This window comes from Saccopteryx bilineata, chromosome 3 (genome assembly GCF_036850765.1).
Source record: "Saccopteryx bilineata isolate mSacBil1 chromosome 3, mSacBil1_pri_phased_curated, whole genome shotgun sequence".
NCBI lineage: Eukaryota > Metazoa > Chordata > Mammalia > Chiroptera > Emballonuridae > Saccopteryx > Saccopteryx bilineata.
The window spans coordinates 249,939,545-249,964,306 of NC_089492.1; the positions used below are offsets into that span (position 1 = coordinate 249,939,545).

Consider the following 24,762-nt stretch of genomic DNA (forward strand, 5'->3'; position numbering starts at 1 on the left):
CAGCCTATCTCTGCCGTTCAGGTGCGCTCCGCTCGGTCCACACCCGAACAGCTTCCATCCGGCGGCGAAGAAAAATACTTCCGAGGTTCCGTTTTTTAACGTGCTGAGTCACTGCCGAAGGCTCCGCCCCAGATCTGAGGGACAAGATGCGCAAAATATGACATGAATGGGGGAAGGAATTTAGGGGTTCTTTTTCTTCATTCGCTTCTCGGTCTTCATCAGAGGAACATTTTCCTATATGCCACAGGGCCCTACCCATTGGCTGCCTCCAACCGACTGTCCACAAACACCGTAAACACGGCGCAGCTGCCTAGGCGCCCTTCTCCCGTCGTCCTCCGCGCCACTCTCTCCGCCTCTTCTTCCTCGCCCCGCCCACCCTAGGTTTCGAAGAGCTCTCTCTGACCAGGTAGCTTTGGTTCCTTCTATTCCCCGTTTCCATTGGTTGCTTACGTGCGCGTGACTGCTATCTTGCCTCTTTATTGGGTAGACCCAGCAGCGTCACTGGCGGCTGGCGGGCGGAGGGACGAGGGGAGCTGGCGTGAAGAGACCGATTGGGGGAGGGGTGCAGGCCTGTCCTCCCAGGCGGCTGCAGCAGCACCAGCGCCAGCCGCCACCGCCTCTGGAACGCGGAGGAGGAGGAGCAGCTGGAGGAGTAGGAGGAGGAGGTGGGCCCTGGGGAGAGGGATGTCCATCGCTTCGGCTTGGTGGTGAATGCTGAGGAGATTCACGGTGTCTGCAGCCTGTGCCACTCGGAGGAAGTTGTGGTGTGAGGCCGGGCGGGAGCTCGCGGCGCGGTGGAGAATCGAAGCGCGGGGTTGGTGCGAAGATTCGACTGCTGTCAGGTCCTTTCCTACTCCGACCATGCCTGGAAGGAACAAGGCGAAGTCTACCTGCAGTTGCCCTGACCTGCAGCCCAATGGACAGGATCTGGGCGAGAGCGGCCGGGTTGCCCATCTAGGAGTAGATGAATCTGAGGAGGAGAGACGGAGGGGGTCTACCAGTAATGCCGGAGACCCTGAGATCGTCAAGTCTCCTAGCGACCCCAAGCAATACCGGTGAGGGAGGAGGCTTGGAACCCGGAGGAGAGCCGGGTGCGGGCCTCTCTTGCTGCCGCGGTCACTTCTTTCTGTATCTCCCGGAGGAGGTGCAAGAGCTCACTTCCCGCTCCGAATGCTCCCTTGGGTCGAGGTGGTTAGGACAATTAGCGGCTTCCATGTGGTGTCCGCGGGACGAGTGGGAAATCTTGGGTTTCACGAGGAATCAGTATGTCAGAATGGGGATGGTGGTTCGAATAATTTTGACATTAAGCAAGAATGGGAGTTTCTCTGAGGAAGGTAGGCTGGATGGTGAGACAGACTTGGTTATTGGGTTACAAGGAAAGGTTGAAGAGTTGAAGGTTTTCATTTTGGAGAGGGTATTTAAGGGGTGCTTAATCACCTTTTCACAAATACTTGAGTGTCCTTAGTTGAAGTAGGGGGTAAAACTTAAAGGTGGAAGTAACTAGAGGACAGTGTGGCTTGAGTAAAAGAACTTAGGCATTATAGTTGGCCTAGGGTGAAGTGGCTGGTTTCCATGGGTTTCTCATTACTAGAATGATTGGGTGACCTCTTCCAAGAATATATTAGTCTCAGTTGTGTGAGGCATACACTTGTAAGGTTTCTCTTCTAATTCTGAAATTCTCTACTTTTGGTTTATGCTGGGATCTTTTAAACATCTCTTAGCTAGTGGCTCAGTCCCCACCTGAATATTTCCTTCAGAGGTATGTGATGACTGCTATGTACTTTAAGGAGAGATTGTATTGTTCAACAACTTCATTTTACAGGTTGCTGAAACTGAGATCCAGAGAGAGTGCTCACAGTTACACAGCTAAACATTAACAGAGTTGATATGAAAACCCTGTCACCAAATCCAGTGAACCATTTACTGATTTTTATGAAATTTCAGTCACGTTGAGTTGAAAGCTGAAGAATTTTTGGTCTCAGTTTGTTTATAAGCCCTTATAAGTGTTAGAGCAGGGGGAAAGAACTTATAATTGTTTCCACTCCCCACTATCCCCATTTGACCTATGATTGAAACTGAGAGCTAGAAAAAAGTCATTTAACCTCAAGTTTAAGACTGTCCTGTTTTCTCTTTTTACTCCAAGTCTAGTGATTAATAATACACAACTCCTTTTACTATTTTTTTCCCCCAAGCTGCAGGGTAAAGAGATTTTTATGGATGGGCTAAATTTTGTCTTTTTCTCATGAAAGATGTGGTTGTATTAGTAATATATAAATGAACAAATTGAAACCTTGATAAAGGTGCTTAGTTTTTGCCTTCCTAACTAAATGTTCACTAACAGCTTCAGTTTTGTTTGCTTATATAAAAACACATAATAACAGCTGTTTGTAGAATACACAATGTGTCAGATACTGTTTCATTTTAAATATATTCTTTCATTGATGATTTCATTTTTGGCAAATTCATTTGACAGATACTTATAAAGTGTACTATGTGCCAGGTACTGAACTATCTTGAATCTCTTATGAAACTTTATCGAATATATAACAATAAAGTTTCATTCTGGGGGCTGAGCATACAAAAATAATTAAGACAATCTCTGCCTTCAGGGAGCTTTCATTGTAGTAGAAGGACACAGGCACAAGATAGGAAAATTAAGGCAAGCCCTACAGGCGTCCCCAAACTACGGCCCGCATGCGGCCCCCTGAGGCCATTTATCCGGCTCCGCTCCGCACTTCTGGAAGGGGCACCTCTTTCATTGGTGGTCAGTGAGAGGAGCACTGTATGTGGCGGCCCTCCAACGGTCTAAGGGACAGTGAACTGGCCCCCTGTGTAAAAAGTTTGGGGACCCCTGCAAGAGAAGTATATAGTAGGTGTATTTGGGAGGAAAGTTAAGGAGTGGAAAACTCCACCTAGAGAGAAAATTAGGAAAGACTTCAAAGAGGAGATAATACTTAAGTATTCTTTTAATATATTGTTTTTATTTCTATCTTTATATATGATCTTTTGCCAAGTCATTGTCCTTACTGTCACAGTTTTCTTATTTTAAAGAGAAGGGGGGGTTGATTAGAACAGCAGTGTTTTCCAATAACTTCTTTTAAATAGTAGGTCCACTTTTATCTGTTTTAATGTATTGAAGTTTCAATGAAACTTAAAAAAAAAGATTTTGTTGCTTTAAAATAAAGATGGGAAACTTTAGTACTAGATGATTTTAAAGATTTATCCAACTTAAAGTTAAATGCTATGAATTTTTTTAACCTGAAACTAGACATGAGGCATCTGCAGCCCAGATAGCTGAGTTACCCTTCCAGGACCTGCTCAGATGTTATCTCTGTGAAGCCTTTCCAGGCAGAACTAATCCCTTCTTTCACTGTATTTCAGGAGTTTGTACGTGTTTCATTATAGTACATAGTCATCATATTATAATCACATGTCTTTTGAATGTGTGAAGAAGCACCACAAACACGTCTGATTAAAGGAATATTGTGGTGAAATAATGCCTTGAAAGATTTGTTTACCAGTCTGCATTAAGTAATAGCTTGTGGCAATTTACATCTGTATTTGTGTAATTTGTATTCAACTTTTTAAAAATGTTTAGCGTACCGCCAGGACATTTATTCTGTTTTTTGAAGGATCTGTATAAATGCTTGGTAAGTGTTGATTTTCTTCTTTTCTGTAAGGATTAAGGGACTCTAGTTTGGGAAATATTGTTCAAATCTTTGTTGGTGTAAAATGTAAATTCTATATGGACAGATTTAGTGGTAGTACAGTTTAAATAGTAACTTATTTTCATAATGAAGACCACTTAGGAAGTTTATATTAATTTAAATAAAAATAAAACACTTTCCATGTTTAACTTGTTTGTAAAAATATCTGTATTTCTATGAGCAAGGGAGAACTTGCGAAAAGGTAAGTGAGATTCTGAAGAGCAAGTCTTTTAAATTTAAATTTTGGTTGGACTTTACAACCGAGGAGATTGTTATGTTAATACTTTCTCAGTACTGGATGCTGGCTGAAAAAGGTACAGGCTATTCTGAAAATTTATTTTGTTGTTTACTGTTATACACTGATAAACAGAGAAGGAGGCTCACAATCCAGGCAGGACAACTACATTGAGAATGCTACTCTGTGTCTGGCCTGTGGTGGCGCAGTGGGTAAAGTGCTGACCTGGAATGCTGAGTTTGCCAGTTGGAAACCCTGGGCTTAACCAGTCAAAGCACTTAAGCAACTACCATGAGTTGATGCTTCCCACTCCACCTGCAACCCCTCCTCTCTCTAAAATCAATTAATAAAATCTTAAAAAAAAGAGAAAGAATACTAACATTTGCTGGCTTCCCAAATAGAAGTTGGGTTACTCACTTCAGAGCAGAAGTTTTGACAAATCTCTTATCAGAAGACTCCATCAGAGAACATATACTTTTGTACTGGATGGGAGGAACATTGATTTGTATGTTGATCTTTTCAACTAAAACCTGTGGAATAGTAATACTTTTTAAAATATATGAGACAGCAACTGCATTTGTTGTATATATACACATTAGTGATAAAATCATAGACTTTTAGAGTTACAAAAGAAATCATGTACTTAAATGTATATATATTCTAGGAACTTAATACAGTCCAATCCCTTGGTCTGATACATGAATCAAAAACTCGATTTCAGTTGTACCCTCTTAGTTTTGTAATGTAGAGGCAAGCTAGGTCTTACCTTGCGAAGTCCAAGCTCATTTAACAAAGTGAGTGCTTTTAAGGTTGAAATACATTAAATCTTCTGAATACTAATATGACTTTTATAGATGTATCTTTGTTACCATTCCTTAGACTGAGTTTTTCATTGTTGTTGATGGGCTGGTAAGAATAGGAAAAACATTCTTTTTTTTCCCTTTAATTTTTACTGAATTTATTGGAGTGAGGAGGAACATTCTTAACTAAAATGCTTTTTTTTTTGGGAAATAAGATTTAGCATTAAAAGGGTTACTGTTTTTGAAGAACTGAACAACGATAACTCTTTTGCCTTCAGAGAATTCTAGTCCATCTAGACTCCTGGTGGAATCATGGAGCAGGATACTGAAGCAGAAATGCATTAAATATAATAGGTATTAGAATAGAGATATGTGTAAAGTGGCATTTTTAGTCATTTGTATATCTAGTTTCTCGTCTCAAATTTTGTGACCTTGAGTACATTAATCTCTCTAAGGCTAAGGACCTTTGAGGACTCAGAAGAGGCTCAACCCCCAAAACCTTTGAAATTTAAAAGAAGAACTGTCAGGCCTTGACCGGTAGCTCAGGTGGTTGAAGCATAGGGTTGCAGGTTTGGTCCCCTGGTGAGGGGCATACAAGAGTCAACCATCCGGTGATTGTTATAGGTGGAATGGCAGATTGATGTTTCTCTCACTCCCTTCCTCTCCCTTTAAAATAAATTAAAAAAAAATTTTTTTTTAATTTTATTTATTTATTTTTTACAGAGACAGAGAGTGAGTCAGAGAGAGGGATAGACAGGGACAGACAGGAACGGAGAGAGATGAGAAGCACCAATCTTCAGTTTTTCATTGCGCATTGTGACACCTTAGTTGTTCATTGATTGCCCTCCCACACGTGCCCTGACCGTGGGCCTTCAGCAGACTGAGCAACCCCTTGCTGGAACCAGCGACCTTGGGTTCAAGCTCGTGGGCTCTTGCTCAAACCAGATGAGTCCGCACTCAAGCTGGCGACCTCCGGGTCTTGAACCTAGGTCCTCGGCATCCCAGTCCAATGCTCTCTCCACTGCGCCACCGCCTGGTCAGGCAAAGAAGTTTTTTTAAATAAAGAAACTGTCAGGAATCAGGAGAAATACTAGATGCTAGTGATGCCTTTTTTCTTTTTCTTTTTTTTTTTTTTTTTTTTTCATTTTTCTGAAGCTGGAAACCGGGAGAGACAGTCTGACAGACTCCCGCATGTGCCCGACCGGGATCCACCCGGCACGCCCACCAGGGGCGATGCTCTGCCCATCCTGGGTGTCGCCATGTTGCGACCAGAGCCACTCCAGCGCCTGGGGCAGAGGCCACAGAGCCATCCCCAGTGCCCGGGCCATCTTTGCTCCAATGGAACCTTGGCTGCGGGAGGGGAAGAGAGAGACAGAGAGGAAAGCGCGGCGGAGGGGTGGAGAAGCAAATGGGCGCTTCTCCTGTGTGCCCTGGCTGGGAATCGAACCCGGGTCCTCCGCACGCTAGGCCAACGCTCTACCGCTGAGCCAACCGGCCAGGGCTCTTTTTCTTTTTAATATGTGAAGAGCTGGTGGAGGAAAATGCTTTAATTAAGAAATGATCAGCCTGACCAGGCGATGGCGCCGTGGATAGAGCATGGGACTGGGATGCAGAGGACCCAGGTTCGAGACCCTGAGGTCACCAGCTTGAGCGCGGGCTCATCTGGTTTGAGCAAAAAGCTCACCAGCTTGGACCCAATTTTGTGCGGCCCGCAGACTAATCCACGAAGTTCAAAATATTTTGGATAAAATTAAGTAAGCCTAGGGGCCTACTTGTATTTTTCATTTCTCTAGCATCCTAGCTAGATATTAGCTTAGTTAACAGCAGTTGTGATGCGAACTACAGTTTCTGGTTGTTTTGTGACACAGTAAACTGCATGTACGATTGTGCTTGTACTGATTTTTTGTTGTTTTCAACTGCAGTGAGAAAAGTGTTGCGTAACAGTTGCCTTTTGTAGACCTAGTGCGGCCCGCCGAATGGCTGTGATCTTGCTCTGCGGCCCACGTGCTGAGTTGAGTTTGAGACCCCTGGGTTACTCGGTCTGCTGTAGCCCCCTGGTCAAGGCACATATGAGAAAGCAATCAATGAACAACTGAGGTGTCGCAACGAAAAACTGATGATTGATGCTTCTCATCTCTCTGTTCCTGTCTGTCTGTCCCTATCTATCCCTCTCTCTGACTCTCTTTCTCTGTCCCTGTAAAAAAAAAAAAAGAAAAAAAAGAAATGATCATAGGTTAGATTATTGTTAGGTCACAGTCCCAAGAAATTGTCTCAAGTGAAAAACAAGTATATAATTCTCTTTAAAAAAAAAGAAAAACCTCCTGTTTGACATTTACCTAAAAGATTTTTTATGTTTAGTTGTATACAGAAATGATTAGGAATGATATTCAGGAAGCTTATTTCTCTAGGGAAAGATAGGAATGATTTTACTTGAATTATTTACATTTCAGTAATTAAAAAAGGTGTCTTAATAAATAAAAGTATTATATGGTTTACTGTAGGAAATTTAGATAAGAATTTTAAATTTCCCATAATCATTCCACCTAGCATAACAACTGGTGATATGTTTTAATACCTTTATTACTTTTTGCCATGTGTTTATAACATTTTTAAAATAATATAGTACCATATGTAACTATCAAACATTTTCTTATTAAGTGCTTTTCAATGTATAATATTTTGTCTACTTAGAAGTCCATGGTATAGATATACCCTAATTTCATCATTACCACTTTATAGGATATTTATTTATTTTAAACAATAGAAATTTATTTTCTTATATTTTGGGGGCTAGAAGTCTGAGGTCAAGGTGTTATAGGGTTGTCTCCTCTGAGGCCTCTCTCCTTGGCTTGTAGATGGCCTCCTATTCGTTTTCTTTTTAAAAAATCATTTAAAAATTTTCCCATTTCAGTTGACATACATTATTATATTAGTTTCAGGTGTACACTCCAGTGTTTAGACATTACATAACTTAGTAATCATCCTGATGAGACTCGCACCCATGGGACACCATACACAGTTATTAGATTATTATTGACAATATTCTCTATGCCGTATTTTACGTCTCTGACTATTCTGTAACAAATAATTTGTACTTCTTAATCCTTTCACCTTTTGCATCTATCACCCCATCTCATCTGGCAACCGTCAAAATATCTGTATCTGTGAGTTTGTTTCTGTTCTGCTTATATTGTTTTTTAGATTCAATTGTTGATAGATACATATTCATTGCTATTTTTTCTTTTTAATTAAGAGGCAGGGTGACAGACAGATGTCTTCATGTGCCTTGACCGGGATCCATCTGGCAAGCCCCTATGAGGTGATGCTCTGCCCATCTGGGGCCATTGCTCCATTGCTTGGCAACTGAGCTATTTTAGTGCCTGAGGCAAGACCATATTGTGCCATCCTCAGTGCCCGAGGCCAACTTGCTTGAGTGAGCCAGGGCTGCAGGAAGAGGGGAAAGAGAAAGAAGGGGGAGGGCTGGAGAAGCAGATGGTCGCTGCTTCTGTGTGCCCTAAGTGGGAATCAAACCCAGAACTTCCACACACAGGGCCAACTCTCAACTGCTGAGCCAACAGACCGGGGCCTATTCATTGCTATTTTATTGTTCATTTAAAGATTTTATTGATTGATTTTAAAAAGAGGAGAGAGAGAAAGGGGGTAGGAGCAGGAAGCATCAACTTGTAGTAGTTGTTTCTTGTGTGTGCTTTGACCCAGCAAGCCCAGGGTTTAGAACCAGTGACCCCAGTGATCCAGATTGATGCTTTGTCCACTGGGCTATCACAGGTCAGGTGTATTGTTTATATTTTTTATCTTTTTTTCTTCTTTGTAAAGAAGAGCTCTTAACATTTCATAATACTGATTTGGTGGTGGTGAACTCCTTTACCTTTACTTGTCTGGGAAGCTCTTTATCTGTCCTTTGATTCTAAATGATAGCCTTGCTGGGTAGAGCAATCTTGGTTGTGGGTCCTTGCTTTTTAGTTTTTTTGTTTGTTTGTTTTTGTTTTTAGAGGCAGACAGAGACAGACAGGAAGGGAGATGATAAGCATCAACTCTTTTTTTTTAAGTGAGAGGAGGGGAGGCAGTGAGATAGGTTCCCTCATGTGCCCTGACGGATTTAGTGGCAAGCCCCCTATGGGGTGATGCTCTGCCCATCTGGGGCATTGCTCTGTTGCTTGGCAGCTGAGATATTTTTAGTGCCTGAGGTGAAGGCTCCTTGGAGCCATCCTCAGCACCAACTCACTGGAACCAGTTGAGCCTTGGCTACGGGAGGAGAAGGGGGAGGAAGTGGGTGGAGAAACAGGTGGTCACTTCTCCTATGTGCCCTGACCAGGAATCGAACCCAGGACATCCACATGCTGGGCTGACACTCAACCAACAAGCCAACCAACTAGGGCTAGTTGCTTCAACCCTTAGTTGCTTCACTTTTAGGCTGTTCATTGATTGCTCCTCATATGTGCGTTGACTGGGGGGCAGGGCTCCAGTTGAGCCAGTGACCACTTGTTCAAGCCAGCAATGTTGGGCTCAAGTCAGAGATGATGGGGTCATGTTTATGATCCAACACTCCAGCCAGTGACTCTGCGCTCAAGCTGGTGAGCTTGTGCCTAAACCGATAAGTCCATGCTCAAGCTAGCAACCTTAGGGTTTTGAACCTGCATCCTCAGTATCCCAGATCGATGCTCTATCCACTGTACCACCTCCATTCAGGCCACTTTGAATATTATTATTTTTTTTCCTGAAGCTGGAAACGGGAATAGACAGTCAGACAGACTCCCGCATGCGCCCGACCGGGATCCACCCGGCACGCCCACCAGGGGGCGATGCTCTGCCCCTCCAGGGCGTCACTCCGTCGCGACCAGAGCCACTCTAGCGCCTGGGGTAGAGGCCAAGGAGCCATCCCCTGTGCCTGGGCCATCTTTGCTCCAATGGAGCCTAGGCTGCGGGAGGGGAAGAGAGAGACAGAGAGGAAGGAGAGGGGGAGGGGTAGAGAAGCAGATGGGCGCTTCTCCTGTGTGCCCTGGCCGGGAATTGAACCCGGGACTTCTGCACGCCAGGCCGACGCTCTACCACTGAGCCAACCGGCCAGGGCCTGAATATTTCTTGCTACTCCCTTCTGGCCTGCAAAATTTCTTTTGAGAAATCAACTACTACCACCATGATGCAAATGTTGATATGCTTGAAGTCCCAGAGGCTCCTTACAACTATCCTCATTTATTTTGGATTCATTTCCCTTTTGAATTTTTTGAGAAATGGTCACCTTGTTTTTTCTTTTTAATTTCATTTTAAATGAAAGCTTTTTTAATTAAGTGATTTTAGAGAGAGAGGAAGGGAGAGAGGAGGAAGCATTCATTTGTTCTACTTAGTTGTGCATTCACTGGTTGCTTTCTGTGTGTGCCCTGAGTGGGGATTAAGCCCACAGCCTTGGTTTTTTGGGACAGTTCTCTACCCAGGGCCAGGGCTCTTTTTGCATTTCTGATTGGGTGTTTTATGCTTTCTTATATTTCAAATTGCTGATTGGATTCTTGATTTCATCTACCCTCCTGTTGATTCCCTATAATATATTCTTCATTTCAGTTAATGTTTTTGTGTATGATGGTCCTCTTTAATGTTTTCTTTCTCTGTTTTTATGTTTCCTATCTCTTTGTTAAAGTTCTCACTAAGTTCATCTACTCTTCTGCTAAATTCATTGTGCATCCTTATAGCAAGTGTTTGAACTCTGCACCTGGTAGATTGCTTGTGTCCATTTTGTTATATCTTTTTCTGGAGTTTTGTTCTGTTCTTTCATTTGGGACCTGTTTCTTGGTCTCCTCGTTTTGGCTGTCTCCCAGTGTTTGTTTCTGTGTATTAGGTAGAGCTGCTACATCTCCAGGGTTTGTTAGAGTGGCCTTATGTACTTTTTAAAGTTGACTTGTAAGAGTTCTTTACATATTTTAAATATTAATCCTTTGTTGTTTATACAGATTGCAAATATATTCTCTTAGTCTATATAGTTTACCTTTACGCTTTGTTTAGAAAGTCTTGGCCCTGGCCAGGTAGATCAGTTGGTTGGAACATCATCTTGATATGCCAAAGTTATGGGTTCCATCCCCAGTCAGGGCACATATAAGAATCAAATAATGAATCCATAAATAAATGGAAGGGAAAATATAGGTAGAAAGTCTTAAAATTTAATCAGGTTTATTCTTTTTTCTATTTATGATTTGTGCTTTTCTTCATATTATTTTCTTCTAAAAGTTTTGCAGTTTTGCTTTTTACTTTTGGGTAAAGATCTAATTTTATTACTTTTTTTTTGTATGTTTTTGAAGTGAGAAGCGGGGAGGCAGAGAGACAGACTTCCCACATGCTCCTGACCGGGATCCACCCAGCATGCTCACTAGGGGGCGATGCTCTGCCCATCTGGGGTGTTGCTCCGCAACCGGAGCCATTCTAGCACCTCAGTTGGAGGCCATGGAGCCATCCTCAGTGCCTGGGCAACTTTGCTCCTATGAAGCTTTGTTTGGCTGCTGGAGGGGAAGAGAGACAGAGAGAAAGAAGAGGGGGAAGGGTGGAGAAGCAGATGGGTGCTTCTCCTGTGTGCCCTGGCCAGGAACTGAACCCAGGACTTCCACACTGGGCTGACACTCTACCACTGAGCCAACTGGCCAGGGCCTATTACTGTTTTTTAAAAATATGGACAAGCAGTTGTCCAAGCACAAGTGTGGAAAGTTCTGTATCCCAGAGAGCACCAAATGTTTTCTGTAAAGGACTAGGTAATAAATATTTTAGGCTTTATCAGTCAAGAGGCAAAATTAAGGCCATTATTATATAAGTACTTATATAACAAGAAAGAAAACAAATTTCTGTACATTTTAATAAAAATTTTTTAAGTTTAAAATTAATTTGTTTTGAAGGGGGGGGCCATACAGATCTACTAGTGAGAAGAATGGAATTCTTTTCATTGGAAATACATTTTGCTTTTGGGGCGGGGGGGGGGGGGTGAAGTTCGTATTCCCAGTCATCAAAGGTGATTGCAAATGTTTGTCTCTTGATAATGATTTCTAGTGAGATTTTGCATACTTCATTTTTGGAAATATGTTTCACACTGCCATATACTGCCAAATATGATATCAATCCATAAGCATATGATTTTACTTGAGCATACTTATTACTTAAAAGGCATTTATAACCTGGCCTGTGGTGGTGCAGTGGATAAAGCATCGACAAGGAATGCTGAGGCTGCTGGTTTGAAACTCTGGGCTTGCCTGGTTAGGGCACATACTGGGAAGCAACTCTTAGTTGATGCTTCCTGCTCCCCCCTTTCTCTCTCTCTCTCTTTTCTTCTCTCTAAAATCAATAAAGTCTGTTTTAAAAAGGCATTTATAAAATTCTATTAGATTCTTCTCTGATATTCTTGCTTTTAACACATCATTACATTGTAGACTAATCACATCACTTCTGATCGAAAATAAGGTGGAAGTTTCTCAACAACACAGTCAAAAGGATTTTGAAATAAGTAAATTTCCTTTGTGCTTCCACCAAGATCTAAAAAAGAGTACTGGAACTATAGTTTTTGCTTTGGAAAACATATCTGCAAATTTGTGTACAGATGGGGATATGGCTTCTTGTTTTAACTTGACAGCACAGGAAATGTATACAGCAGTTTGCCATTACTTATTCAGATAACATTAATTGTTGAAATGACTTTACCATAAGCTAAGTTTGCCTTTAAGTGCTGTTTTGTAGTTTTGAGTAGAATTTATCAAGTTTTCAGCAAAAGCTAATTTTCAAAGACATTTGGTGTTTGATAATACTGGTTAAAGGCTGTTCTTCAGGAAAATTTCAATCTTGGCGTAAAAATGCAATAAAATATTCCTGTTGCTAAACAATTAAACTGCTCCACAGTAAGGGCAATTCAAGATATTCAGTCAGTATTTCTGACAAAATTTCACAGAACTGATAATTGTAAAGTCTACAAGAGCAAATGACACTACTGGTTCACTGTGACATGGTAGGTTTTGTGTATTTTCTGCTAAGTACTACTGATGAATTGGACAGTAAATAATCATAGGCTTTGAAATGCCTCACAGAAGATAAATTTGTCCAACTAAAGCTTTTTTTCTGCTTCATACATATTTTTACCAACATTTAATGTGATAACCTATTAGAATCTACTTTAGGTTGTACTGTATTCTTGTTTTCTTTAAAAAATTTTTAATTTTTATTTATTGATTTTCAGAGAGAGAGAGAGAGAGTTGGTGAGGGTCGGGGGGTCCGGAGGAGCAGAAAGCATCAATGCATAGTTGCTTCTCATATGTTCCTTGAACAGGTGAGCCCAGGGATTTGAACTAGCAACCCCAGCATTCCAGGTCGTCACTTTATCCACTGTACCACCAGAGGTCAGGTGTATTGTTTTCTTAACCCTTTTGAAAATGTTCTTGTCTCTAGTTATTACAAGAAGAATATTTATAGAGGCTAATTCCTTAGTTGCTTCAAACTTGGCACTGATTCCTCAAATAAACAATAACTCAGCAGTATTGGTAATATCAAGAGCCAAAATTTTGAAATGATTTGTTTTGTTTTTGATTGACTCAATATTGCTACTTTGTCAACTCTTTTTACAGTAGTTCTCACTTAAAGGCTAATAGTTTTAAGCAAGTTTATTTTTCCTGGATAAATTTCTTCAGCTGCTACAAACACAGTCAAACTCACCTTTTGGTAAATAGCTTTCCTTGTTTGACTAACAAATGAGCCACTTAGAAACTTATTTTGGTTGCTATGTCATTTTCACTTTTAATTTTTGTGAAGAAATTCTATTGTAATGAGATTTTATCTTAAATTTTATGATTGTTGCATTCCTGTAAGGTGGGAATATTGTGATAAATTCTTAGTCTTGTCTTAACAAACTCAAAAAGAGTCAGGAGGGTTTGCTAGAAATAAGTGACAGAGATTTATTTAAGAGCCCTGAAGTTTGCAAATGGGAAAAGCTAGACAAAAAGCCCGGAAGTGTTCCAAAGAAGAAAGAAAAGTTCAAAGTTCTTACAGTAAGAAGTACATCCTGGAGAATGATCAGTTCCACTAAATTCTAAGCCCCAGGATTAGTCCAGGTGGTCCAGAAGATGGGTGCAGGAGGTCTGATCACATCCCAGTGGTCTAGATAATGAGTGTCAGGTGGATGTATACATGAGTTATTCAGGGGGTAGTCAGGTGGCAATTAAGAAGGTTTCCTGGAAGCCCAGATATATATCCAGGCACTGATGCAGGACTGGAAAGTTAAAAATAAAAAAGTTTAGGCCCTGGCCGGTTGGCTCAGCGGTAGAGCGTCGGCCTAGCGTGCGGAGGACCCGGGTTCGATTCCCGGCCAGGGCACACAGGAGAAGCGCCCATTTGCTTCTCCACCCCTCTGCCGCGCTTTCCTCTCTGTCTCTCTCTTCCCCTCCCGCAGCCAAGGCTCCATTGGAGCAAAGATGGCCCGGGCGCTGGGGATGGCTCTGTGGCCTCTGCCCCAGGCGCTGGAGTGGCTCTGGTCGCAACATGGCGACGCCCAGGATGGGCAGATTATCGCCCCCTGGTGGGCAGAGCGTCGCCCTGGTGGGCGTGCCGGGTGGATCCCGGTCGGGCGCATGCGAGAGTCTGTCTGACTGTCTCTCCCCGTTTCCAGCTTCAGAAAAAATGAAAAAACAAACAAACAAAACAAAAAAAAAAATAAAAAAGTTTAAATAAGTTTCCAAACTAGTGAGAACAAGAGTAGAGTCTTTTATCATGCCTCAACCTTTATAATGTTAATAATTTTAGCAGCTTGGTTAAAATGCCCCCCCCCCCCAGTGTGGTCTCAATACACGAACTTGTATTTAAGTATATGAACACTTAACTGTGGTAATTTGAGTGATTTAAAGTGCCAGCTTGAGCCTGACTAGGTGGTGGCACAGTGGATAGAGCATCAGACTAGGATGCGGAGGACCCAGGTTCGAGATCTTGATGTTGCCAGCTTGAACACGGGCTCATCTGGTTTGAGCAAGGCCACCAGCTTGAGCCCAAGGTTACTGGCTCAAGCAAGGGGTCATTCGGTCTGCTGAGCCCCCCTCCCCCCCATCAAGGCATATATGAGAAAGCAATCAGTGAACAATTCAAGTGCCGCAACGAAGAATTGACGCTTCTCATCTCTCTCCCTTCCTGTCTGTCTGTCCCTATCTGTCTCTCTCTTTGACTTTATCTCTCTGTCACCAAAATAAATAAATAAATAAAAATAAAGTGCCAGCTTGAGCGTGGGGTCTCGGACTTGAGAGTGGGATCATAGACATGATCCCATGGTTGCTGGCTTGAACAAGGGGTCACTGGCTCATCTAGAGCCCCCTGGTCAAGCCACATATGAGAAAGCAATCAATGAACAACTAAGGTGCTGCAACTACGAGTTGATGCTTTTCATCTCTTTCCCTTCCTGTCTTTCCCTGTCTCTCTTGCAAAAGAAATGTTGGTTTCTTAAGGAATAAATTAAAATGAGTGGGTGGCTGCTTTATTATAAAGAGAATAATACTTTATATTTTTGGACATGGTTTGAAAAATAAGAACTTCAGTTCTTATTTTCAGTATAATAACAGTGGGATAATAAAGCCAAATAAAGGAAAACAGGTTAAATAAGCTAGAGGAAGAGAGGTTTTTTAGAGAAATAGTGATATCTTAGAAGATACCACCCCTTCAAAAATTATATATACACATATAAATATTTGAGACCACTTGGTCTGGGGAGAAGTAATGACAAGTTATTAATTACAAAGTTAGTTCCCCAGGTATGCACTATTGACCTAAAATGATTTGGCACTATCTATCTAGGCCTAGAAATAGCACTTTAAGGCTACAGCCTGAGTCATTATTTTCTCTCTGTAATGAAAATAAAAATCTTGAAGTATGCTGTGGCATAGCTCATTGGGTAATTTATTGCATATTCTCCTGTCCACAAATGTGGACATTTGTGTAATTTACAGTATTTCCCACCGTTTCTTGTTAATCTTTTCTCTCAGTGTGCAATTTGCTCTTTGATTTTGTTTATGATGTTTTGTTTTAGAAAAAATTTAAATTAGAATATAGTGAAATCTTTTTTTCTTTATAACTTCTGGATTTTGTATCTTATTTAGCACGAATTTCCTTGTCCCAGTATTTTAACAATATTTTCTCTTAAGTACTTTTAAACATTTTTTCCTTTTAGCTCTGGAATTTGTGTGTTGAGTGTAAGGTAGAAATAGATGGCTAGTTTTTCTCAGTTAAGTGAATTGCCTATTGTTTCAGTATTATTTATTGAATCATAATAAACCCTGCTGCAATTGTATTATAAACACTTCTCTGTTTCTAGAACCTGTTCTCATTGATCTGTAGGTGTTCCTGTACCAGTATACTGTTTAATTTTAATTACTTAGAAAGAGTTTTTATAATTGGTAAGCCAATTCCCCATCGTTTTCCCTCTTCAGAATGTTCTTGGCATTTGTGTTTCTCATCCACATGAATTTTAGTATCAGTATATCATGTTCCACAAAAGTTCTTTGGGATTTTTAAATTGGAATTGCCTTGAATTTATACATTAATTTGGGAAAATAATTTCTATTTTTGCAGTATTGGGTGTTTCACCCAACAACATGATATGACTAGCCAGGTGTTTATTTTCTCCTGTAAAGTTTTCTAGTTTACTTTCTCATATTAGCTGTGTTGAGAAATAGTGAGAAGAATGGGTCCTAATGCCATGCTACATGGTTTGGGGAGAGGTAATGACAAGTTATTAATTACAAAGTTCCTTCAAAGTTGGGCAAATAAAAAATCCTTTGTTGTGCTCTCATTTCCTCATAATATGGGAATAATAACTTATTAGGATTATGAAGATTAAATGGGTTAAGACGTGAGTTAATACATTTAAAATGTGAGCTATTGTTATTAGGCTTATATTTAAGTATTTTATAATTTCTCTTACATTTGTGAATAGGATCTTTTATTTAAATCTCATGTTTATTGGTTACCTTTGCTATATAGGAAGTTCATGATTTTTGTTCATGGTATATGGTACTTGATTTTGGATATATTACTGAACTCTTTTTATTACTCATAGTTTTTAAAATTTTTCTTGCATTCTCTAGGTAATCATATAGTTTGTAATTAATTGTTTTAGCTTTCAATATCTTTGCCTTGTAATTTTTGTATCTTCTGAATTTTTTTTTTTATTGCCTAGAACTTCTAATATAGTGTTAAATAGAAATGATGATAAAGAATATTTTCAGCCCTGGCCAGCTGGCTTAGTGGTAGAGCATCAGCCTAGCTTGTGGATGTTGTGGGTTCGATTCCCAGTCAGGGCACACAGTAGTAGCGCCCATCTTCTCCATCTCTCCCCCTTCTCTCTCTCTCTCTCTCTCTCTCTCTTCCCCTTCCACAGCCATGGCTCGATTGGTTTGAGCACATCAGCCCTGGTGCTGAGGATGGCTCTGTGGGGCCTTGCCCTCAAGCACTAAAAATAGCTTGGTTGCAAGCATGGACCCAGATGGGCAGAGCATCAGTTGCAGATGGAGTTGTGGGGTGGATCCTAGTTGAGGTGCATGTGGGAGTCTGTCTCTCTATTCCCCCTCTTCTCGCTTGGAGAAAAAGAAGAATAATATTTTGTCCCTGGCTGTCTGTCTTTAAATGGATTTGATGTTGTCTTATGGAAGTTAATCCTCTATAAAGCAAGGGCATTTTTTGTGTGTGTTGTTAATTTGTTAAGGAGTGGGTTTTGGGTTTTTATTAAATTACTTTTATTATACAGTTAATAAATGGACATACCTTTATTTAAAAAGATTAAAAATGATTTAATAGATTAAGGCATTAAAGTTCTTTGAATCCTACTACTGCATTTGTTTTCTTTTTTTTTTTTTTTTTTTTTTCATTTTTCTGAAGCTGGAAACAGGGAGAGACAGTCAGACAGACTCCCGCATGCGCCCGACCGGGATCCACCCGGCACGCCCACCAGGGGCAACGCTCTGCCCACCAGGGGCCGATGCTCTGCCCATCCTGGGCGTCGCCATGTTGGGACCAGAGCCACTCTTAGTGCCTGAGGCAGAGGCCACAGAGCCATCCCCAGCGCCCGGGCCATCTTTGCTCCAATGGAGCCTTGGCTGCGGGAGGGGAAGAGAGAGACAGAGAGGAAAGCGCGGCGGAGGGGTGGAGAAGCAAATGGGCGCCTCTCCTGTGTGCCCTGGCTGGGAATCGAACCCGGGTCCTCCGCACACTAGGCCGACGCTCTACCGCTGAGCCAATCGGCCAGGGCCCTACTACTGCATTTGGTTTGTATCTTTTTATTTCATTTGCTATACCTTTATATACATTTAATTTATACATGTGTACTCATAATATTTATCTTTATAAAACTGTTAGGTTTTTCTCAGATATTTTGTTTTATTTAGTTGATTTTAAGTACCTAATATATATCAGGCTCTCTTTTTAGGCATTAACATTATTTTGTTCATTCAATAAGTATTCTTAAATGTCTCCTAAGTGCCAAGCCATGCCTTAGTTGCTGCTGATATAGCTGTGAAGTAAAAGCCTGCCCTCATTTAACATTCTAAAGGTGCACACAGTAAAAAAGGTCAAGTGAAGATGAATGGTGTGAAAAAAGTTAAAAGTGTGGGATAAAGGAGGATAGAGAGGGACTGGGGTGCTATTTTAGATAGTATGGTTAGAAAAGGCATTTCTGAAAAGAGGGTATTTCAGCAAAGACTTGACAGAGATGGAGCTGCCATGCAAATTACTGGATCTGGGGCAAGAGCCTCAGGGCACAATGGCCCTGGTGTAGGACCTATTTGGAATGTTCAAGAAATAACAGTCATTTGGTAAGGAAAAGAAAATAAAGGAAGAGTGGTAGGAAAGGAGGTTGGAGAGGTAGTGAGGGGCCAGATTATATGGAGACTTCTAAACCCTGGTAACGATTTTGAATTTTATTCCAAGTATGATGAGAAGTCATTGAAGGTTTTTGAAAAGGGAGGTGGTTTTGTATTAGTTTGTTAGGGGTGTCATAACAACATACCACAGATTGGGTGGCTTAAACAACAGGTATTTATTTTCTTAAAATTCTGGAGGCTAGAAGTCCAAGGTCAAGGTGTCAGGTTTGGTTTCTTCTGAGACTTCTCTCTTTGGCTTGCAGTTGGCCACTTTTTCTCTTTTTTAGATGAGAGGAGGGGAGATAGTGAGACAGACTCCTGCATGTGCCCCAACTGGGATCCACCTGGCAACCCCGTCTGAGGCCAGTGCTTGAATCAACTGAGCTATCCTCAGCACCTAAGGCCACACTTGAACCAAATCAAGCCACTGGCTGCTGGAAAAGATTGATAGAAGGGAGAGGGGGGAGAAGCAGATGGTTACTTCTCCTGTGTGCCCTTACCAGCAATGGAACCTGGGACATCCATACGCTGGGCTGTTGCCCTATCCACTGGGCCATTGGCCAGGGCACAGATGGCCACCTTCGTGCTGTGTCCACATATGCTCTTTAGTGTATATAGACATGTCCAGTGTTGGTGTATACAAATTTCTTATGAAAATACTAGTCTGATTAAATTAGAGCCATTATGATGGTTTTATTGTAACTTATTCACCTCTTTAAAGGTCCTTTTTGAGGGAGAGGGAGGCAGTGGGTTCATGTTTATTGCCATTTGATAGAGTCCTGCCCACAGGCAAGGAGGCAGCCAAGGGCTCTGGGTAGGAAAAGCAGCATCCTACACACATTCAATTCACGCTGTTAATTTAACCCACTCCTACCAGTAGTCCAAAGAAGGTTAAATAGCTCAGGAACATGCTGTGCTGCTCTCTCAAGTTTGTTGAGCCTTAGAATTGGAGAGTGAGGGGTATTTGAAGTTCTGTTCATTTAGTTTCACAACAATAAACAAACAGAGGTAGGAGGTGGTGGCGCAGATGCTGGCAGCCATGCATCTTGCTAGGTCTTTATAGCTGTGTCTCTGGATTTGTAGGCCACTCCTCGACTTTTCAGCTCCTGCACGATTCCTTGGGCAGGCGACCAGTGACTGACACTGCATACATACCAGGCTTAAAGTTACTGACTTGCTGCCACTTGGAGACCCAGCTGTTCTCTGGATTCATCATTGCCATGATTCCATCAAAGGAAGAGCTGGTGCAGTCATATACCATCTCTCGGTTACCTTTCGTCTGAAGGTATGCATCACAGTTGTCACAACCTTCATATTTAAACTGGTCAGTAGTCTTGACCGGTGAACACAACAGATATGCCCACAAATGCCATTGTCTGACAGAGGGAGAGTGAGAAACTCTAAAGGTCCTATTTCTAAATGCAGTCACATTCTGAGGTACTAGAGGTTAGGACTTCAACATAAGACTTTTGGGGGAACACAGTTTTACCCCATCACATGCCTGATCTGCTTTCTTCAGGCTGCTGAGGATAAACTTGAGGTACATGTGTGGGGTGGGGGTGAGGAGTAAACTGGAGGATTGAAATTATTTAAATATGATTTCTGAGATAGAAAGGAGATAAATCCATATATTCAGTCTTCTGTCTTAAGCCAGAGTCTCCCTTCCTTGTCTTTTTACATTCTTTCTAGTTTCTTCTAGATCGGGGTAGTCAACCTTTTTATACCTACCGCCCACTTTTGTATCTCTGTTAGTAGTAAAATTTTCTAACTGCCCACCGGTTCCACAGTAATGGTGATTTATAAAGTAGGGAAGTAACTTTATAAAGTTTTAAGTAACTTTATAACTTTTAAAATTTATAAAGCAGAGTTACAGCAGGTTAAAGCATATAATAATAATTACTTACCAAGTACTTTATGTCGGATTTTCGCTAAGTTCTTTATAAAACAACTTACTATAGTTAAATCTATTTTTTTTATTTATACTTTGGTTGCTCCGCTACTGCCCACCATGAAAGCTGGAACGCCTACTAGTGGGCGGTAGGGACCAGGTTGACTACCACTGTGCTAAGATGAACTCTTTCATCTTCAGGGCTCAAGTGTACCTTGTCCATAGGCCTTCCCTGACTGCTTCCTTCTTTCTAATGTTAAGCGTTTATCTCTATCATTTTGTGTTGTACTGACTTAATTGTAGTACTGTACTAGACAGTGTGTGCCTGATGGTGAGGAATGTGGTTTTATTCTTTTTACTCATAATATAGCATGGTGCCTGATACATTAAAAGCTGCTAAGTAAATACTTATTTAGTAACGTATGTAAGAGTGAATATAAAGAGAAGTTTATAGTAGGCACCCAGTCATCTAACTGGCACAGCAGTTTTACTAAATAGGATGGATAATCATCTTCCTACAGGGCTACCAGTCTGTGGGATTTAGTTTTCTTAGAGCTATATTCATTTTTTTAGTCCAAGATAAACAGCTTTGATGACTGGTATAAAATATCAAATACCTTGTTCCAAAGGAAATCAACAGAGTTTAAATATATGAGACTTTGCTTTAATATTTAAGCTGACAATGACTGTTCTGTATATTGAGGGATATGTTTCTCTTTAGTCTTCTGGTATGGTAGAATGTTTATTAAATACTTATACATTAAAAATATAGTAAGGTAGGCTGAATTGTGGCTTTAACTTCTAAAATTTTAACTTCTAAGATTTGGTTTTTGAATAAGTAAATATATTTTCATAGTTCAAAATTTAAAAATGCAAATGGTATAGAAATAAATATATGCTGTATACAGGGGTGAGCAAAAGTAAATTTACAGTTGTTCATGTGGAAAATAATATAATTAATAAATAACAAGAATAAATTGTTTTGCATACTCACAACTATAAACCTACTTTTGCCTATAATTAATACAGTATAGTATCTCTATCATCCTTTCTCTCCAGCTACTCGGAAACTGATAAGCTTTTTTGAGGTCCCCTCTGAGAAGCAACCAATTTGGTTAGTTTAACATAGTGTTGATTTTGCTATGTGTACTTGAACTTTTAAAAAAATTCTGTTAAGCTGATCATTTGTATTGGTATAGTGTAATGAACTGCTGACTCAAATGTATTTTTCTTGTTTTGTTTTTCAGATACATCAAATTACAAAATGGCTTGCAGGCACTTTTGATATCAGACCTAAGTAATACAGAAGGTAAAACAGGAGATGCAACAGATGATGAAGATGAAGAGGAGGAAGAAGAAGACGACGAAGACGAAGAAGATGATGACAATGATGATGATGATGATGATGATGAAGAAGATGAAGATTCTGGAGCAGAAATAGAAGATGATGATGAAGAGGGTTTTGATGATGAAAATGAGTTTGATGATGTTAATGAACATGAAGATGATGATCTTGACACTGAGGATAATGAATTGGAAGAATTAGAAGAGAGAGCAGAAGCCAGAAAGAAAACCACTGAAAAACAGGTGTGAATCATGTTTATAATATCTTTTTCTAATTTGAGAATTCTTTGGAATAAGTTCTAAGCTTATGTTTTTTATTTCTTAATGGCAAAATTGAAGACTCTAGGTTTTGATCTTCAGTAAAGATCTATTGATTTGCATAAAGATTACATTTATAAACATTTTGTTCTGAGTATAAATGTTTATTATAGAAACAAATGGAAAGTAAAGAAAAATAAAATATAATAATCACCCATAACCATAACTCTCAGAGGTAATCACTGGTAATATTTGAATTAATGTGTATTTGTGCACATTATATGTTTAAAACAAATGCTGGGTGTTGAGAATCTGTGTAATTTGTAGCCTGGGATAGAGAAATAAAAGAGTGTATTATCCTTGGAGAGACTGGAAAAAGAAAAAGAAGAGGGCTAATACAGAATCCTCACCTGGGCCTATAGTTCTAAGAGTCCTCATATAGGTAATTTCTATGTAGGTAATTGAATATGATTTATCTCCTTTCAAGGGAAAGCACCAAAAGTCTGGGTAACTGACAAGTAAATTGGAAGAACTGAAATAGAAATGGGGAGTTGAGCTTAGTGTGATATATAATAACAATCAACAAATAAAGAATGTTAAGAGGGAGGATTTCCTATTCTCCCTATTATGCCTCCATTTTGCATGAGGGAGTGCAAAATGCCTCCATTTTGCATTATGGTGTACTTATATTAAAGGATAATATTTTGTCGGCATTACAATGGAACTGATCAGCAAATGTTTGCTAAAGCTAGTTTCTTGAATAATGGTAATACATTTAACAGGGTATAGTCTGCATACAAATGAATTAAAGCTCAGGTTGCTAAGGCTAAAATCTAGATGTCAGATGTATTAGACTCTAAAGTGGTCAGTTCTAAAAGATGTGAAGGCCTGAGATACAAGTAGTATAGTTTTTTTTGTTGTTGTTTGTGTTTTTCTGAAGTTGGAAACGGGGAGGCAGTCAGACTCCCACATGCACCCGACTGGGATCCACCTGGCATGCCCACCAGGGGGCGATGCTCTGCCCATCTGGGGCACTGCTCTGTCGCAACCAGAGCCATTCTAGTGCCTAAGGCAGAGGCCACAGAGCCATCCTCAGCGCCCAGGCCAACTTTGCTCCAACGGAGCCTTGGCTGTGGTAGGGGAAGAGAGAGACAAGAAGGAGAAGGGGAGGGGTGGAGAAGCAGATGGGCGCTTCTCCTATTTGCCCCGGCCGGGAATCAAACTCGGGACTCCTGCACGCCAGGCCGACGCTCTACCACTGAGCCAACCGCCAGGGCCAAATAGTATAGGTTTTAAATAAATTTTTTGATAGTCACTCTTCTGGAAAAATTATTTTTTTTAAGACCATTGTGTCAGTTTTTTCACTGAGTTGGTGGGGGGATTGAATCTTATTTGCCCCTTGCTCTTCAGATTATGAGTGATGGTTGTTTTGTGGTGGTATGATAGGATAAGTGCTTTTATCTTGAAAAACCAAAATACTAGAAAAATGCATACATATATCATTTGATGTTTTATACTATGGTCTTTATAAATAAATTAGAGATTAATAAATTCACTTTAAAATAGGTCTCAGAATTCCATATGGAATATTAATACAAAGGAAGAATACTGACAATAGAGTAGAAAGAATACTGACAGACAACCTGAGTTCTAATTCTGGCTCTGTTCCTATATTTCTGTATAATCTTAGACCTTTTCATTCCTTATTTCTAAAACAGGATCAGATACATAATTTTTGAGGTCCATTGTAGCTCTAAGACTGATTGTGTTATAACTTCATAACTGAACATTTTCTATTTATAAGTTTCTTCCTATTTTAGCAGTGGATTTTATTGTGCTTTGGACTTCTTTATATCTTTTATCAACTGATAAGCAAAACTCGGGTTAAATTTAAAAAAAATGCCTTGACAGCCAGTTTTACTGTCAAGACATAATAAAATAACTTAGATTTATGCCTGACCAGGCAGTGCCGCAGTGGATAAAGCGTTGGACTGGGATGCAGAGGACCCAGGTTCGAGACCCCGAGGTCACTAGCTTAAGCGCGGGCTCATGTGGTTTGAGCAAAGCTCACCAGCTTGGACCCAACGTCACTGGCTTGAGCAAGGGGTTACTCAGTCTGCTGTAGCCTCACAGTCAAGGCATATATGAGGAAACAATCAGTGAACAACTAAGGTGTCGCAACAAAAAACTAATGATTGATGCTTCTCATCTCTCTCAGTTCCTGTCTGTTCATATCCATTTCTCTCTCTGACTCTGTCTCTGTAAAAATAAATAAATAAATAAATAAATAAATAAAATAGTTGTATTAATTAAAAAAATAAAATAACTTAGATTTATACAGCAGTTGTGAACCCCTTTGACAAATGAGGATGTGCATTCTGTATTTTTGGTAGTCCTTTTTATTTTGTTTCTGTGGATCAAGCTCTAAATATTTACTTCTAGAAGCAGCGAGGTCAGATTTTAATCATTAAAAAATGGCTTATCACTGCCTTTCTTTTCTGAGAACTCAGTATGATACATTCCTTCATAGAATATTGATAACTAGTTTTCTGGATTATATTAGAAAGGAATGGAGGAACTTAATGTAGTTTGAAGAGGAGATCAAATTGTTTTGATTCAGCTGCATAGGGTACAGTAGTGAAAGGAAAGATCCCATGATTATAAC

At 40.4% G+C, this 24,762-nt stretch overlaps 1 protein-coding gene across 1 annotated transcript in view; it reads left to right on the forward strand.

Annotated features, from left to right (window-relative positions):
- The first annotated feature begins 533 nt into the window (after positions 1-533).
- Positions 534-24,762, forward strand: part of NRDC (nardilysin convertase) — a 90,750-nt gene continuing 66,521 nt past the window's right edge. The window contains exons 1-2 of the mRNA XM_066269208.1: positions 534-1,055; positions 21,743-22,082. Coding sequence (XP_066125305.1) covers positions 712-1,055; positions 21,743-22,082 — 684 coding nt within the window. The 5' untranslated portion in view covers positions 534-711. The remainder of the gene's footprint in view (positions 1,056-21,742; positions 22,083-24,762) is intronic.